The sequence below is a fragment of the Oryx dammah genome, unplaced genomic scaffold (assembly GCF_014754425.2).
Source record: "Oryx dammah isolate SB20612 unplaced genomic scaffold, SCBI_Odam_1.1 HiC_scaffold_27, whole genome shotgun sequence".
Classification (NCBI taxonomy): Eukaryota; Metazoa; Chordata; class Mammalia; order Artiodactyla; family Bovidae; genus Oryx; species Oryx dammah.
This window is the reverse complement of record NW_024070211.1, coordinates 51,437,846-51,453,820: the sequence shown is the minus strand read 5'-3', so window position 1 is coordinate 51,453,820 and position 15,975 is coordinate 51,437,846. Positions and strand designations below refer to the sequence as shown.

The window sequence follows — 15,975 nt, the reverse complement described above, 5'->3', positions numbered from 1 at the left end:
GGCCACTGCAGCAAATGTACCAAGTTATAACCACTAGACTGCCAGGGATCTCCCAAGAAGCTGTTTATTTAAAGTTGATTAATTTTTATTTTTGGTTGCACTGAGTCTTAATTGCTGTGCTTGGACTTTTCTGTAGTTGCAGAGCGCAGGGACTACTCTCTAGTTGCAATACACAGGCTTCTCATTGTCTTGGCTTCTTTTGTTGTGGAGCACAGGCTCTAAAAGCATGGGCTTCAGTGGTTCCAGCATGTGGGCTCAGTAGTGGTGACTCATGGGTTCTAGATCACACGGGCTGAGTAATTGGTGGCGCATGGGCTTAGTTTCTCCTCAGCATGTAGAATTCTCTTGGACCAGAGATCAAACCCTTGTCCCCTGCATTGGCAGATGGATTCTTATCCAATGTACCACCAAGGAAGTCCTGTATTTAACTTGTTAGTTTAAGTAGCTGCATGTGGCTACTTCCAAAAATAATGAATAGCACTCAATTCAATGAGAGTCTGCTGCAGTTTGGGACCATGTGAAATTAACTTGCTGCTTACAGGTTCTTGTTGAAAGGTATACATGATAACCCAATTTAAAGTATTTATGGATATTTGTAAAAAGCTACATTGTGTTATCTAATGATATCACCATATAAAACTAATTTTAAAATAACTTGTTTTGTCTGCTTAAGAGCAAACTAAGCCTGAGGCCAAGGTGCTTCTTAGTAATTTTTTTAACATACTATATTGGGCAGTACAGTTTTAGACTCTTTATTACTCTACAATTTACTGTTTTAGATTTACATTTACAGTCTATCTATAATTGATGTTTACATATGGTGTGAGGTAGGAGTCAAGTTTTCTTCTTCTATATGGATATCTAATTGACTAAGCTCCAAGGAAAAGAGAATTTTTCTGTTTTCATACTATGTTATTTATTTGTTCTCACACCAAATATCCACACTGTCTTTAGTAACTGGTAGACAGAGTGTCTTGTTCCTTGGCCCTTTCTGTTTCCATATAAGCATTAAAAATACCTCATCAAGGGGTTTCCCTGGTGGCTCAGTAGTAAAGAATCTGCCTGCCAGTGCAGAAAATATGGATTTGATACTGGTCTGGGAAGATCCCACATGCCACAGAGCAGCTAAGCCCATGTGGCACCACTGGTGAGCCTGTGCTCTGGAGCCCAAGGGCTACAACTGCTGAAGCCCATGTGCCCTCAAGCCTGTGCTTTGCAACACAAGAATCCACTGCAATGAGAAGCACGCGCACCACAGCTAGAGAGTAGCCCCTGCTTTCCACAACTAGAGAAAGCCCCTGCACAGCTATGAAGATCTAGGGCAACCAACAATAAATAAATAAATAAAAATTAAAAAAATACCTCATCAGTTTTCATAAAACAACTTTTGGAATTTTAGTTGCGCATTACATTGGATCTCTATAACATACAAATATGTTATCCTTTTTTTATGAAAAAGTCTTACCCATCTTTTGTTAGATTTATTTCTAGCTATTTGCTGCTACGAATTATAAACTTTCTAATTTCATATTCTGTTTATTGCTGGTATAGAGAAATACAGTTAATTGTCCTTAGGTCTCGCAATTGTACTAAATTAACTTATTCTTACAGTTTCTTTTGTACTTTCTGCATACCCAGTCCTGCCATTTGTGAATAATGATAGTTTCATTTCCGATTCTTACACATTTTTTATTGTATTTCATCTTACTGCATTATTGTACTGGTCAGGATCTCAAGAACAGAAACCAATAAACTTTTTTGTAAAGGACCAGATAGGAAGGAAGCCAACATTTCCTGTATAAATGTACATAGACTATAAAGCATTGTGCTTAAAAGGGAGTCAGTAATCTTGCAAGTGAGTTTTAAGCAAACTTTTATTAATCTGAAGGGCTATTTTATAGGGGATTGAATTAGGAAAGGACAATTCATAATCATGAAAGAAATGAGGTAAAACATTTGCCTAGTAAATTGGCAACAGCTGAAAAGTTTTGTTTATTTTTAATGTGCATAAGTATAAACTAATGCTTGTTTTTCTTTCCCTTTAGGAAAAATAGAAATGAAGGTACATATGCACACAAAATTTTGCCTCATTTGTTTGCTGACATTTATTTTCCATCATTGCAACCATTGTCATGAAGAACATGACCATGGTTCTGAAGAGCACCACAGACACCATCGTGGAATGACAGAATCGGAGTCAAGCGAATTTTCAGTGCTGGATGCTGAAAATGAAAAAAAATATTATATTGAAAAACTTTTTGACCGTTATGGTGAAAATGGAAGATTATCCTTTTTTGGTCTGGAGAAACTTTTAACAAACTTGGGCCTTGGAGAGATAAAAGTAGTTGAGATTAATCATGAGGATCTTGGCCACGATCATGTTTCTCACTTAGATATTTTGGCAGTTCAAGAGGGAAAGCATTTTCACTCACATAACCACCAGCATTCCCATAATCATTTAAATTCAGAAAATCAAACTGTGACCAGTGTATCAGCAAAAAGAAACCGTAAGTGTGATCCAGAGAAAGAGACAATTGAAGTGTCTGTAAAATCTGATGATAAACATATGCATGACCACAGTCATCGCTTATGTCATCACCACTGTTTGCGTCATCACCTTGATCATAACACTACTCGCCATTTTCCTAATGATTCCATTACTCACAGTGAGCATGGGGAGCCTAGCCATGAACCTTCAACAGAGACCAATAAAACACAGGAGCAATCTGAAAGTAAGCTACCAAAAGGAAAGAGGAAGAGAAAAGAGAAGAAAAGTAATGAAAATTCTGGGGTTATTACACCAGGTTTTCCCTCTAACCATGATCAGGGTGAACAGTATGAACATAATCGGGTCCACAAACCTGATCGTGTACATAACCCAGGTCATTCTCATGTACGTCTTCCAGAACATAATGGTCATGATCCTGGTCATGGACACCAAGATCTTGATCCTGATATTGAAGGTGAACTTCGACATACTAGAAAGCGAGAAGCACCACATGTTAAAAAAAGTGCAATTTATTCAGCTGCTAGTCACAAAGATCATAGTGAAGATGATCGTCAACATGAGGTAAGCAGAATAAGGCAGTTGCTCTGTAATTCTCAAGATGATTCTGAAGTACTCTTAGGGAAAAGGAAAAGTAACAGAGGAATAGACGACCGTATTCAAACTTGTTTGCAGTTACAAAATACATTAAGGGCTAAAAATCAGGTTAAAGATTTTTATCTGCATTTTTACTTGCATTGTTTGTTTTCACATTTGGGTTCCTTCAATTCTAAATGTTTAAAGGTTGTCAGAAAATATATTTCTTTTATTCCTTATTGTACTGTCTTGCTTAAGACTTGCTTTGACTCTCCAAGTTAGCTTACTGTTTCTAGACACTTGAAGTCCTTTTTTGTTTAGACAGTTTCCCTTTCGTAATAATTAACTTATTGAATTAACTACAGAGTGATTTCTAGTCACTGATCTAGCTCCAAAGTCAGGTATTTTGCACATGTGGTAGGTTTGTTTTCTCTGTCACTTTATCATAGGACCTACATGCTCAGATTAGTCTTTTCTCATGCTTTTGACAGATGAACACTGAATGCAAACAGATATAATAATGAGAAATGCCAATAGCAATGGGATGGTTCTCTTCTAAATTTTTGTTCTCCTTTCAATACTTTCACATTCGATTTGTTACTTCTTGATTTTTAAACAGCTATTCACCTTAAAAACATTTTTGTTTCATTAAAATGTATAAATACCCTTATTCTTATATTTAGCTCTCATTAAAGTTTAGGAAAAGCTGTTGAATTTATTATTGTTCACATATATAAAAAGCAGCAGCATCTATTGTGGAAGATGACCTCAACCTTTGTTTTGGTCTCTTATTACTGAAATGTGTTTTACATCTAAGTAAATATCTTTGTTTAACTAGACAAATCACTAGATATTTGGTTTTCAGCAAATTTTAAAATCTTAGTGTACTTTTAAAGAAATTGTTAATTGATTACTATGGGTAATATCCTAGAGTCTCTTGTTGATAATAATTAGACATTATCATAACTAAACATTAGTGTTTACTCTTTGGATTCTACTTGCGGGGTCTGGATCATCAGTCTTATTATTTTGTATCTTCATAGGCCTGATGCATAATGGGGATTTTTTTCAAGATTTCTGGAAATGGTCTATGCATTAGATAGGGTAGTAGTACCTCATGTAAAGACTTGACATGAGAAAAATCATTTGTTTGTATGTTTTGATTTTGTGTTTTTGCATTATAGATACAGTAAGCAAGCATGCAACCAGAGTGCATATATGTGGAAAAGAGATACTCCGTTCCCTTAGTTTTAGATATTTGTATAATGATGGGTCCAGATTTTTTTTGTTATTTGTTTTCTTCTTAGTTTTTTTATACTTTGTACTTAAAAAGTTCTAGTGGATAAAGCTGCATTTTTTAATCTTGCAGTTTTAGCACTGGGATAGAATTTCACTATATGATATTCTTCTGGGGTACCTTAGGTAGTAAAAATGTCTGTATCCTTTTATATTTTAATATAAAGTTATTAAAGTACTCTTAAGTCTATTTAACAGTTTCACCAAATAAGAATCTCGAGCAACTGATGATTGTAATTTGACTAGGGAAGTGATTTTTTTTTTTTCTTCATTCCTTCAGGATCTTGAGAATATAGTTCTAAATCATTCTTGTTAATGGCAGAAAGTCATTATATGTTGCGGTGGAGAATGGTTAAAATCCATAAAAAGTTTTGGGTAATCAGGTTGAATTCTTTCCTAAGTTCCTATTAAAAATCATTCTTTGTAGTAGATATTTATATTGCAGATTATTTTAAAATTATATTTAGAATATATTTTACTATATAGTACTTTTTCTGCCTAATCTTCTTAAAGTACTCTTAATTTGTTTCATCAATTTTCTTGCAGTGTTTGAACGTCACTCAGTTGTTAAAATACCATGGTCATCGTGCCAACTCTCCAATCTCATCTGATCTATTTACATACCTTTGCCCTGCTTTGTTATATCAGATTGACAGCCGACTTTGTATTGAGCATTTTGACAAACTTTTAGTTGAAGATTTAAATAAGGATAAAAATCAGGTTCCTGAAGATAAGGCAAATATAGGGGCATCAGGTAAGATTTAAGTTCTTTCTCCTCAAAAGAGTCTCTGTACTTTTTAAAAAAAATATAGTTGGAATCAGAAGGCAATTCCAAATGATTGCCTTATTTTTGTGTCTTTCACTATATTTTAATCATGTTTAAGTATGTGTGTTTAGAAAAGATTGGAGGAATACAAGCATAATACAGTTTACTCATCTCTTCTGGCATTACATAGGAACATTTTGTCGTGTACAGAGAACTAATAGATTGGAAAGGAAATGCAGGTTTTTCATAAATAGATTCTTCTTTATGGGCAAATGTTAATAAGGGGGTCGTTAATTAAAGTTACATGATGTTATAATTACTTAATATTTAGCAAGATGAGGGGCTCTAGTGAAAAGCCAAGATTACAAAATGTTTAAGGACATGAAAAGGGAAGCTAGTGTGGTTAAACTCTTGGAATGTCTCAGAATGCCAGTGATTGGCACATGAACTTCATCATGGGCACTTAGTAAAACCAAATGGGTAAAATCAAAACTATTTTTAAACTTCTCTCTTTGTACTTTTTCATCATATCGAGTTGGCTAGATTGCTCCACTTTGATGTTTACAGGTACCTCCTTCTGAAACTTCTATTCCATAGGAAATTTGTACCTCTTATTGAATCACAAACGTCATTCCAATTAATTCTTTTGATAAAATCTGAAAACCTTTGTTTTTCCTCTCTCTGTGGTTTCCGTTTTCATTTCCTGTTTTCACTTGTATAATCAGTTGTTGAGTCCAGTTGAGTCAAGTATTTTCCAGTTCTCTCCACTCTCATAACTTTAGTTCATATCCTCATTGGTTCTTTACTGAATTGTTGAAATAACTCCATAATTTTCCCTGCCTGTGTTTCTGTTCCCCTCATAGATCATGCTTAGCACTTAAGCTAGATTTATATGGACACTCTGACATAGATTTTTCTTTTTAGTAATAGCCAGTATTTATTTAATGGACTTTTATTTATTTACAAACATGTATTGTAGGCACTGTTCTATACTCAGTTCATTTACTCCTTGTAACAGTCCTATGAAATAGAGAATGTTACCCTAAAAAATTTCCCAAGGTTTCAAAACTAGTGAGTGAGTGTGGTAGAGTTCAGTTCTGGGAAGCTTAATCATTTTGGTATTCATATGTGCAAAGTGTTTTACATACTTTTCTTCACTAAATTTTAATACTAATTGAATTATTTGAGGAAGCTATTATATGATTCTTGTTTTTATGGGTAATAAGTAAGGTGAGGTATGGAAAAGTTAGTAACTTGCCCACAGTTCCCAGACCTAATAAATGATAAAATCCACCAAGTCTGAGGTTAATCACTGTGCTATTTTCCAAATTTAGGAGATTCTGATATCCCCTTTGTGATTTTTGCCATATATTGTTAATGTTACTTAACATTTTCATTAGATCTCTAGTATTTTTCTTTACATTTTTTAATATTGTAAGTAGTAGTAGCTCTGAGGATGTGGATTTGATGTGATGGATTTGATGTGAGGTATAGTTTTCCTCATTTATTTTAAAATACTGCATTATGCTATGTTGTTCAAAGTTTATATGTTTGTTTTTATCCCCCCATCATGCTTTTCAGAATATGATCCATGTCTACCTACTATCACATCTCTATTTTCCACCATTCATTTCTTCCCCTTCCCTCTAATTTTAACAAACCGTGATAATAGATTATGCTGGTTTTCCTTGATTCTTCTCTGCCTTTTTACTTTGTAAGCATCTCTGCTTGGTTGACCACTGTGATTCCTCAATGATTGGTCTCCCTGGAATAACTTAACTGACTGTACTAAGTTTAATTAAGTCCCCTACCTTGACACCCTGTGGATATTGCCATCATGGTACAGAGTTCAGGGATCTTAATAATTGGATTAGTTATCTTTTTGTTTGCCTTTAGTTGCTTAAAGGAAGTGACTGGGTCTTTCATCTGAGCAGCACTAGTGCCTAAGATACTTTGGACAAAAAGTAAATACTCATATATTGATTGAATGAATAAATTACTTAATATTACTCTATAAGCTTTTGTTTCTAACCTAGAAAGAACACTTGTAAGTCAGCCTAGTGTACATTGATAATAGTGTTCTCAAGAAGCATGAGTGGTATTTCATGAACTTCCTATGTGCAAAATCATGTTGAATGCACTTCTGGTTGAAATGCCTAAGATCTAGTGGTACTGAAATGAAATGAAAGTCATTCAGTCATGTCCGACTCTTTGCAACCCCATGGACTGTCCATGGAATTCTCCAGGCCAGAATACTGGAGTGGGTACCCTTCCCCTTCTCCAGGGGATCTTCCCAACCTTGGATCAAACTGAGGTCTTCCACATTGCAGGCAGATTCTTTACCAGCTGAGCCACCAGGGAAGCCCAGGAATACTGGAGTGGGTAGCCTATCCATTCTCCAGCAGATCTTCCCAACCCAGGAATTGAACTGGGGTCTCCTGCATCACAGGCAGATTTTGTACCAATTGAATAGTAATTAAAGTGACTAAATTTATGTGTATGAATATGAGCTGAAAAAAACAGAATTTTGATAAAATAGATAAAAGATTGAAAGGGCAGCATTTTAAAAGTTTTCATAGTGTAGAGCAGTACAGCAATAAGGTAGACATGTTTATGAATATCACATTCTAGTATAAGAGTTCCGTTTGAGGCAGAGACATTCCTTAATGCTTAAAAGAGTTACACATAAAAGAGATGCCCTCAATATATAACTAAGTCTCTTAGGTTCCTACCTATTCTTGGTTAATTTCTTTGCAATAGGAAAATAATAACCTCAGAATGGATAAATTAATCCTAATAGCCTATATTTATTAGAACCTTATTACGATATGCTATTTTAAATACCACTTTTACAAGAGTTTAATTTGTTATTCCCATGAGCTAGACATTTTTCTTTACTTCTCTTTACTGAGGAAAGGAGGTTTGAGAAGTTAAGTAACATGCCCAAATCACGTAACAGAGCTGTGATAGAACTAGAGTATTCTCCATCTAAAGCCTGTAATGTAACCACTGTGCTCTTTCCCTGTGCTATGCTCTACTGCTTCCTGAAAAGGCTTTTAAGTATGCTTGGCCAGAATGTAAGTGACAGGGAGATAAGGAGAGTTTAGTGTTTTGACAGATAAAGCAGATGTAGACAGGAAAGTGGTACAGGTAGGGATGTAAGTATTACTCCAAGAATAGATTAGTCATTAAAAAAAAAATCTAAGAATAGTCTTCTAGTAGACAAGCTGGGTTCAATCTGTTAAGATCGGAAAGGGCAGAGAAAGTGAGTCCACACACTAGACTTGAATAATGATCTTTGGGTAGACAAAATATGTCCGCTTTCTGGCTTCATGCTCATTGATCTTTGTAGATAACTAAACACCGTGAGAACCAGTGTCTCTCTCAGGCACTCATAAATTCTCACTGGCAGGAATAAAAGTGTGTGCTAGGTCTAAGATTATTTATCTTAATTAAAAATAAAATTCATGTGTTCTTTACAGGGGAAAAATGGAGGCTGAAAAGATTGAGACATCTAGAGTTAAAACTAATACCCTTTTCCATTTCTACAGTTTCTTAAAAAACTCTGGTTATTTATTTTCACATTTGCTGTGCATTATGACTTAGAGTTGTCTATGTCATAATATTGATACAATCTACATATTTTAACAAAACTGTTGACAGATGCTTGACTATAGTAATATTGAAAATTGCACTTTATTCAATCTAAAAAGCCTTAGAGAAAAGTGTACTTGCTTTGAAAACAAGTATATTACTAATAGTGAATATTGATTAGTTGTTTGCAGGTGGTTATTAGCATTGTCAGAAGTGAAACTTGAATTAATTATGTCCTGATAGATGTTAATAATTGTTAGAATGCCCTGCTAGTAATTATTTTTAATGACTGCTGCAACATTTAAGAAGGTTAACTTGTTCTGTATAAATCTCCCATAGTGACACGGCTACTACCTCATTAACTGTTCAAAGACTGCTGTAAACCAAATATGCTATATACTGTGTATGTTAGAAATCATTTGTTTCTCAAGATTGGCTCATTTAGTCATAGAGTTGACCCTAGCTTAATTACCAAGGTGGGGAGGGGGGATTGTGAATAGGCTGCTAAGCATTTTCCACCAATTAAAATGCTGAAACAGTGTAGAAAACTGCCATCTTGCACATGCTTTGAACCAAGTTAATTAGAAAGTTTCCACAGATGAGCGCTTCTTTTTAAAAGAATGCATTTTCTCTCTAGATAATGAGAAAGGGAGTTGGTGAATAACTAAGCTTGAAGACCTTTAACGTTTTAAGCAACCTAATTTGCAGAATAAGTGAAGCTTGTTTCAGACATTTAATGTTTTTATTGCATACGGTATCCTGGGTACAAATAAAGAAAACATTTGCTAGTTGTACTTAATAGTTTGCATAGTGTTAGGTTGGTATAAATTTTATAAGATTCCTTTCATTGTTTATCATTTATTGCTGTTTTGGGTTTCTTTTGGCTTTATACCAAACAAATTGTGATTTTAAAAAGACAAATAATTTGGTTGGAAATCAAAACAATTTTATTGGCTTTTTTTTACAACTAGGAAATTATGATATTTGAGCTTTAAATGTGTATGTTATTAATTGTGGAAATAAGTATGTACTTAAATACCATGGGAAAATATTTCAAGGACAGTAAATTCAAAACAACTTTTATTACTCATAGGTCAAAGAAATAGTAATTTTCCTTGAAGAATGTTTATAACTTGTTAGGAGAATGACTACTTAAAGTTATAGTGCTAGGAAGCTAAAATTATTATTTAAAATTAATAAGAAATCAGCATAAGAAAACACGTATGATAACGTAAACTTATGGGATAATAGGGCCGTTTTGCTAATGAAACAGTTGTGGAATAGTTGTAATCTATAGAAAATAACTAAAAATTTCTGATTTGTCTGAAATAGGAAATTTAGCTCTAAATTTTATTTCTTGGCACTGGCAAAAGTAAGTAATAGATATGTGAAATTAGCTTTACGCTTACATGTATTTTCAATGGCGTGTATTCTGAAAATCTTGTATAGCTACAAGTTTGTTAGTAATCTTTTGTCCCTCTTCCTCTGTCCTAATTAGCTCAAATTTTGAAAGAGTGATTGCTATTTGGATTAATAAAGTTAGTATTTATTCTTATTGTCATGTTTAATTATACTTATTTTTCTTATAAATCCTTTTATATGAAGCTGTCTCCCCTTTTATATGAAGCTACTCCAGGAGAGACAAAAGTGATAAGTCACTTGGCCAAGAATTCTCTGAAAATACTATGATTTACTGGAAATAACAGTGGATTAAGAGAGGACTTTGGGTTTAGTTTTGACTTTGCTATTTTAGCTATTTAACTATTTTTTATTATGCTAAAATATATATAACATCAAATTTGCTGTCTTAACCATTGTGCGTTTGTTACATTCACAATGTTGTGCAACCATCACGCTATTTTTACAACTTTTTGTTTTAACCACCACCCCAGATAGAAGTTGGGCTTCCCTGGTGGCTCAGCTGGTAAAGAATATGCCTTCAATGTGGGAAACTTGGGTTCAATCCCTGGATTGGGAAGATCCCCTGGAGAAGAGAATGGCTACCCACTCCAGTATTCTGGCCTGAAGAATTCCATGGACTGTATAGTTCATGGGGTTGGAAAGAGTTGGACATAACTGAACAACTTTCGCTTTCAGATAGAAGCTATGTAATCATTAAGCAATAATTCATTTCCCCCTTAACCTCAGCCCCCAGTAACCTCTAATCTTTTGTCTCTGAATTTGACTGTTTTAGATAGTTCATTTAAGTGGAATCATACAATGTTTGTATTTTTGTCTGCTTTATTGTGAAATACTTAACATGTTTTTTTTTTCCTAATGTAGGAAATTGTTTAGTTTTATTTTTGTTTTTATAAATTTATTTATTTGTTTCGTCTTTGCTGGGTCTTCATTGCTGTCCGAGCATTTTTTAGCTGTGGCGAGTGGGAACTAGTCGCGGTGCACAGGTTCCTCATTGCAGTGGCTTCTCTTGCTGTGGAGCCCAGACTCTAGGGCACTCGGGCTCAGTAGCTGTGGCACTTGGGCTCAGTGGTTTTGGCTTCTGGTCTCTGGAGCACAGGCGCAATAGTTGTGGTGCACAGGCTTAGTTGTTCTGTGGCATGTGGGATCCTTCTGGATCTAGGATCAACCTTGCATCTCCTGCATTGGCAGGCAGACTCTTAACCATTGACCACCAGAGAGACCCTCAGCATAATGTTTTTAAGGTTCATCTATGTTATAGCATGTATCAGAACTTCATTCCTTTCTATGGTTGAGTAATACTCCATGGCATATATACACCACATTTTATTAATCCATTCATTCATCAATGTATGCTTGCCTATTGTGAATAATCCTCTAATGAATACAGGCATGCATGTATCTGAGTTTCATCTTGGAAGCTGGGCAATGCCGTGACCTGGGATTGATTCATGTAATGCTTTCGCTTTTGCGGGATTATGTTTTCTTGTATTCTCTGAGTTTCAGATGTCAGCACAAATACCAGTGATTTTCTAATCATTAAATGAGCTGCTCTCTTTCACACATCTCTTTTAGTTTACAGATTTGCTTTATAAGGTGGATGAGAAAGAGATATAATTATCAGCACTGATCAGTGAGAAATTGTACCTGGGAGTGTGTAATATGTGACATATACCCATTCGTGCACATATGAACTTGTATACCCTTTAACACACAGACTCTCCTTTAATTACATGTGTAAACACTTTTCTAATTTATATGTGAATCAATCTGCTATTGATCAGTCTTCAGTCATAATGTATTTGGTCTTCCTTGGTGATTCAGACAGTAAAGAATCTGCCTGCAATGCAAGAGACCTGAGTTTGATCTCTGTGTTGGGACGTCCCCTGGAGGAAGAAATGGCAACCCATTCCAGTATTCTTGTCTGGAGAGTTCCATTGACAGAGGAGCCTCACAGGCTACAGTTCATGGGATCTCAGAGTCAGACACAACTGAACGACTTATACTACAATGTATTTAGCTCACCTGTTAGCATACTGGCGATTGATTTTCACCGAATTCGATTTTGATTTATTTGGTAACTTGAGTTTTGACTAATTGACCAAAAGTCACTTGAGATTGTAAATCATCACAGAACATTTTAAAATGTTTATGGCTTCATAGACTCTTTATTCTGTGCTTGTTTTCTTCAATTTCTTTAAAGTTTCTTATAGATTGGCTCTTTTTGAGATATATTGCCTCTAGATTGGATTATTGACAAACTAAGGAAAAATATGTTTGGGAAGGGAGAGTTGTATATTAATATGTAAGACATTTTATCTTCAGGTTTAATGTTTTCATTATTAGGCTTGGTGTTTCCCTTTTAGTTATTGTATCTTTTGTTCTCTCCCTTTTTAATTATTTTCCCGCCAGTAGTTTGATTGGAGCTAGAGAGTTGCAGTAGTTTTGACAAACCTTTTTTGGTTTAGTTGACCAGTAACTTTATTGCTTCCTTGACTTCATGTATACTTACAGTCTCTTTTCTCCAACCAGGCTTTCCCACCCATTGATTTTATTGTTCCAATCTTTACATGGGGCACACACAAATAAAGTAGCTTAACTTAGTCATCATTATGAAGTCAGTCTTTAAAGCTTGTTTGACCTTATATTTTTCTTTATATGACATTTATTTTTTGTTTAACTCCAGTTCCCTGTGCCTGGTAGTCCCAACGACAGTTGGGAGAAATCTCCTTATTTTTTGGATCCACTAACCAGGATGTTGCCTTGATAATGAGTCTTTCCCTGACCTTGATTCTTTGAGAATTGAATTTCTATTACTTTATTGCCCCCAAATCCTTAAGAAGGATGGAAGCCAGTGTATTCAGTCTCTGGCTGTGTTTCTATCTTCTTTGACCCTTTAGCTTCCCAATGTTTATATCATAGTAATTATCTGTTATATTTAGGATAAATCACAGTGCTTCCATTAATAACAGATGACCTATTGTTTTATTCAGAACTAATTTAGCTAACGAGAATTAGCTGTAGTGTTAAGGTTATTGGATAGTGTGACTAAAATGTCCAATGAATAAACACACTTTTATTGATAGTTTAGCATTTAGCAGGTCAATTAAAGTTTTTTTATCTATCTTTATTTCTGTTTGTCTTTCAAAATTTTAAGTTATCTTGATAAAGAAATGCATTTTTCCTTTATTCATTTATTATAAGACTTAACATAAAGTCTTTCAGCAGATGTATAGTCCTATTAGGTTTGATTAGGAAAATATCATTTTAGATTAAACCTTTTCAAAAGTATCACTCTTCAGTGAAATTTTCTGTAAGTATTAAAGTTTAAAACATTTCTTTAGGCCATTAAAAAAAGTAATCTCTCAGTTTAAATGAAAATGCCTCACTCCCTGAACCACTGGCATTAATTTGTGATACTTGCTTATCAATAGCCTAGAAAAAGAAATGTGCACAAAATTCCACCTGTTTCTTACAAGTCATATGAAAACATTTCTCCTGTGTTCTGATCCAGTTAAAACTATATACTGTTAAAAGTAGTAAATTGTATAGAAAACTAAATTGGGGGAAAGGGAATTTGTAACTGGGTATGGAAGAAAGATGATACCAAGGAAAATAGGACTGAATTATCCTTTGTAAAAATAAGAAATACAATAAAGCAACCAGTAATAAGGCTTTTTTGGGTCTTATCTGAGTATATTTCTATTTGGAGCTGATATTTAAAAGTTTCTTAGATGTTGTATTAGAATGATTTCCATAGATTATAGTGTGTTGGATGCTTAGATTCTTTAATGCTCACAGGAGAGTTTTATAATGAGAGTCTCTAAGTAAACAGTTTTATTGCTTTGACTGTGCCTTTAGACATTAGCAAAATTCTATTTAAAGCTAAATAGTGTAAGTGAACCACAGCCTTAAGTCATTTTAAGTCCCTGTTTCTAATAAGGTGGATCACTGAAAATACTATATCTAGCTTGGTCTGAGTTTAATTTTTTTTTTAAGTATTCAAGGTAACTACCTTGAATATAGTTGTTTTGTTTTTAAACACAGTAGTGCCAAAATACAAAGTTTCTTTAAAAACATAGTCTGGGTAGGATAATCAGTCTTCCATGACTCATTTATCTTATGTTTATTCTTTGGAGCTTTTTTGTTTATAATGGCATACTAATATTGATCATTACTTTCTTCCTACAGCGTGGATTTGTGGTATCATTTCTATCACTGTCATTAGCCTGCTTTCCTTGCTAGGCGTGATCTTGGTTCCCATCATTAACCAAGGATGCTTCAAATTCCTTCTTACATTCCTTGTTGCACTAGCTGTAGGAACAATGAGTGGAGACGCCCTTCTTCATCTACTGCCCCATGTAAGAAACCTTTTCAATCTTTTTAAGAAGTAAAAGTATTTCAGCTAAAAGGGTCCTTTATTAGCAAACTATAGCATACTAATCTAATATTTCTGTTGTTTTATTGCTTATAGGATGAAGTATTTTTTCATTTGTACAGTTTTAAATTAAGTAGTATTTTTAAAATTGAATTTATTAGATTTTAAAATAGCAAAAACTGATAGTGTCGCTTTTATCTTCACTTATCACAACATATACATATTGTATCATCACAATGCACATTTTCACTCTCTTAGAATTACATATGTCACTTACACCTCAGTGAAGCTGAAATTTAAAAAATGCTCTATTAGCAGTTCTGAAAGTGAATATTTAGTGATCAGTGAGTGTTTTATTTTTGTGGTTTCTCAAGAAAGCCATTAGAAAAAATGTATATGGTATTTTATAATGATTCTGCACATAGCCAGTGCTCCACAGGCATCTTTATTTGAGCGGAATAGGCAGACATCTTCAGTTAATGATTTTAGATGTTTAAGCTCTTTACACATGGGGCCATTTATCTTTTCACCTGGTGTACCACTTGTGTTCTTCCATTTGGGAACACTTCTAATGATATGATCATAAGTCCACACTCCTGGGTTTCTCAGCTGGTGCAGTGGTAAAGAATCCATCTGCAAATGCAGAAGACGCAAGAGACGCGGGTTCCATCCATGGGTAGGGAAGATCCCCTGGAGGAGGAAATGGCAACTCACTCCAGTATTCTTGCCTGAAAAATCCCACGGACAGAGGACCCTGGTGGGCTAAGAGTCAGACATGACGGAGCACTTGTACAGACACATGCACCACACTCCTATTCCCTTGCTTATCAACCTTTTAAAAGGCTTATCACCAGTTAAGAGTGTTTGAACCAGTATTACTGCCTGTCCTTCAAATTATGAAACAACAGAGCTTTTTTGTTTTCTGAATGTAAAATTATAGATTTGAATATTTATGTCCTCATCTCTTCCCTTCCGGAGTGTTTGGGAGACAGTATTGTATTTGTGTGTTGTGTACACCTGTTCTTCCTTTCTGTACTCCTGATTGAGAATTCCCAATCTAGTGTCTAGAACAATGTATGGCATTGCCTTTTAAAAAATTAATATTAAGACTGTGAATGTGCATTTTTTTTTTTTGGCTGTTGATTCATTATATATAACTACTTTCCCATTTATTTTAACCTCTTGCCTGCCCTTTCTCCCCAGCCACCAAGCATAGCAACAGTCTGCTTCAGAACTGGGGCAACAGTTGAAGTGCAAACAATGTTTAAGTGCTATTTAACTTATTTATTTTCTTAAGTGTTAATTAAATGAAGCTATTTCCTTTTGTAATGGTCTTATCTTCTTTAAGAGGTTTAGAAACCTCTTCTGTTGACCACTTGCAAATAAGGAAAGAATGTAAATAAATATTACAAAGAGGGAAAATACTGAGGACCAGTTCTC

General features: G+C 34.5%; 1 protein-coding gene across 4 annotated transcripts in view; it reads left to right on the top strand.

The window, feature by feature from the left end:
• The window catches only part of SLC39A10 (solute carrier family 39 member 10), a 155,452-nt gene that overhangs the window by 114,172 nt on the left and 25,305 nt on the right, over positions 1 to 15,975 (top strand). For all 4 annotated transcript variants that reach the window (XM_040228892.1, XM_040228893.1, XM_040228894.1 and 1 more), the window contains 3 exons: positions 2,046 to 3,070; positions 4,925 to 5,132; positions 14,349 to 14,518. In XM_040228892.1, coding sequence (XP_040084826.1) covers positions 2,057 to 3,070; positions 4,925 to 5,132; positions 14,349 to 14,518 — 1,392 coding nt within the window. In that variant the 5' untranslated portion in view covers positions 2,046 to 2,056. The remainder of the gene's footprint in view (positions 1 to 2,045; positions 3,071 to 4,924; positions 5,133 to 14,348; positions 14,519 to 15,975) is intronic.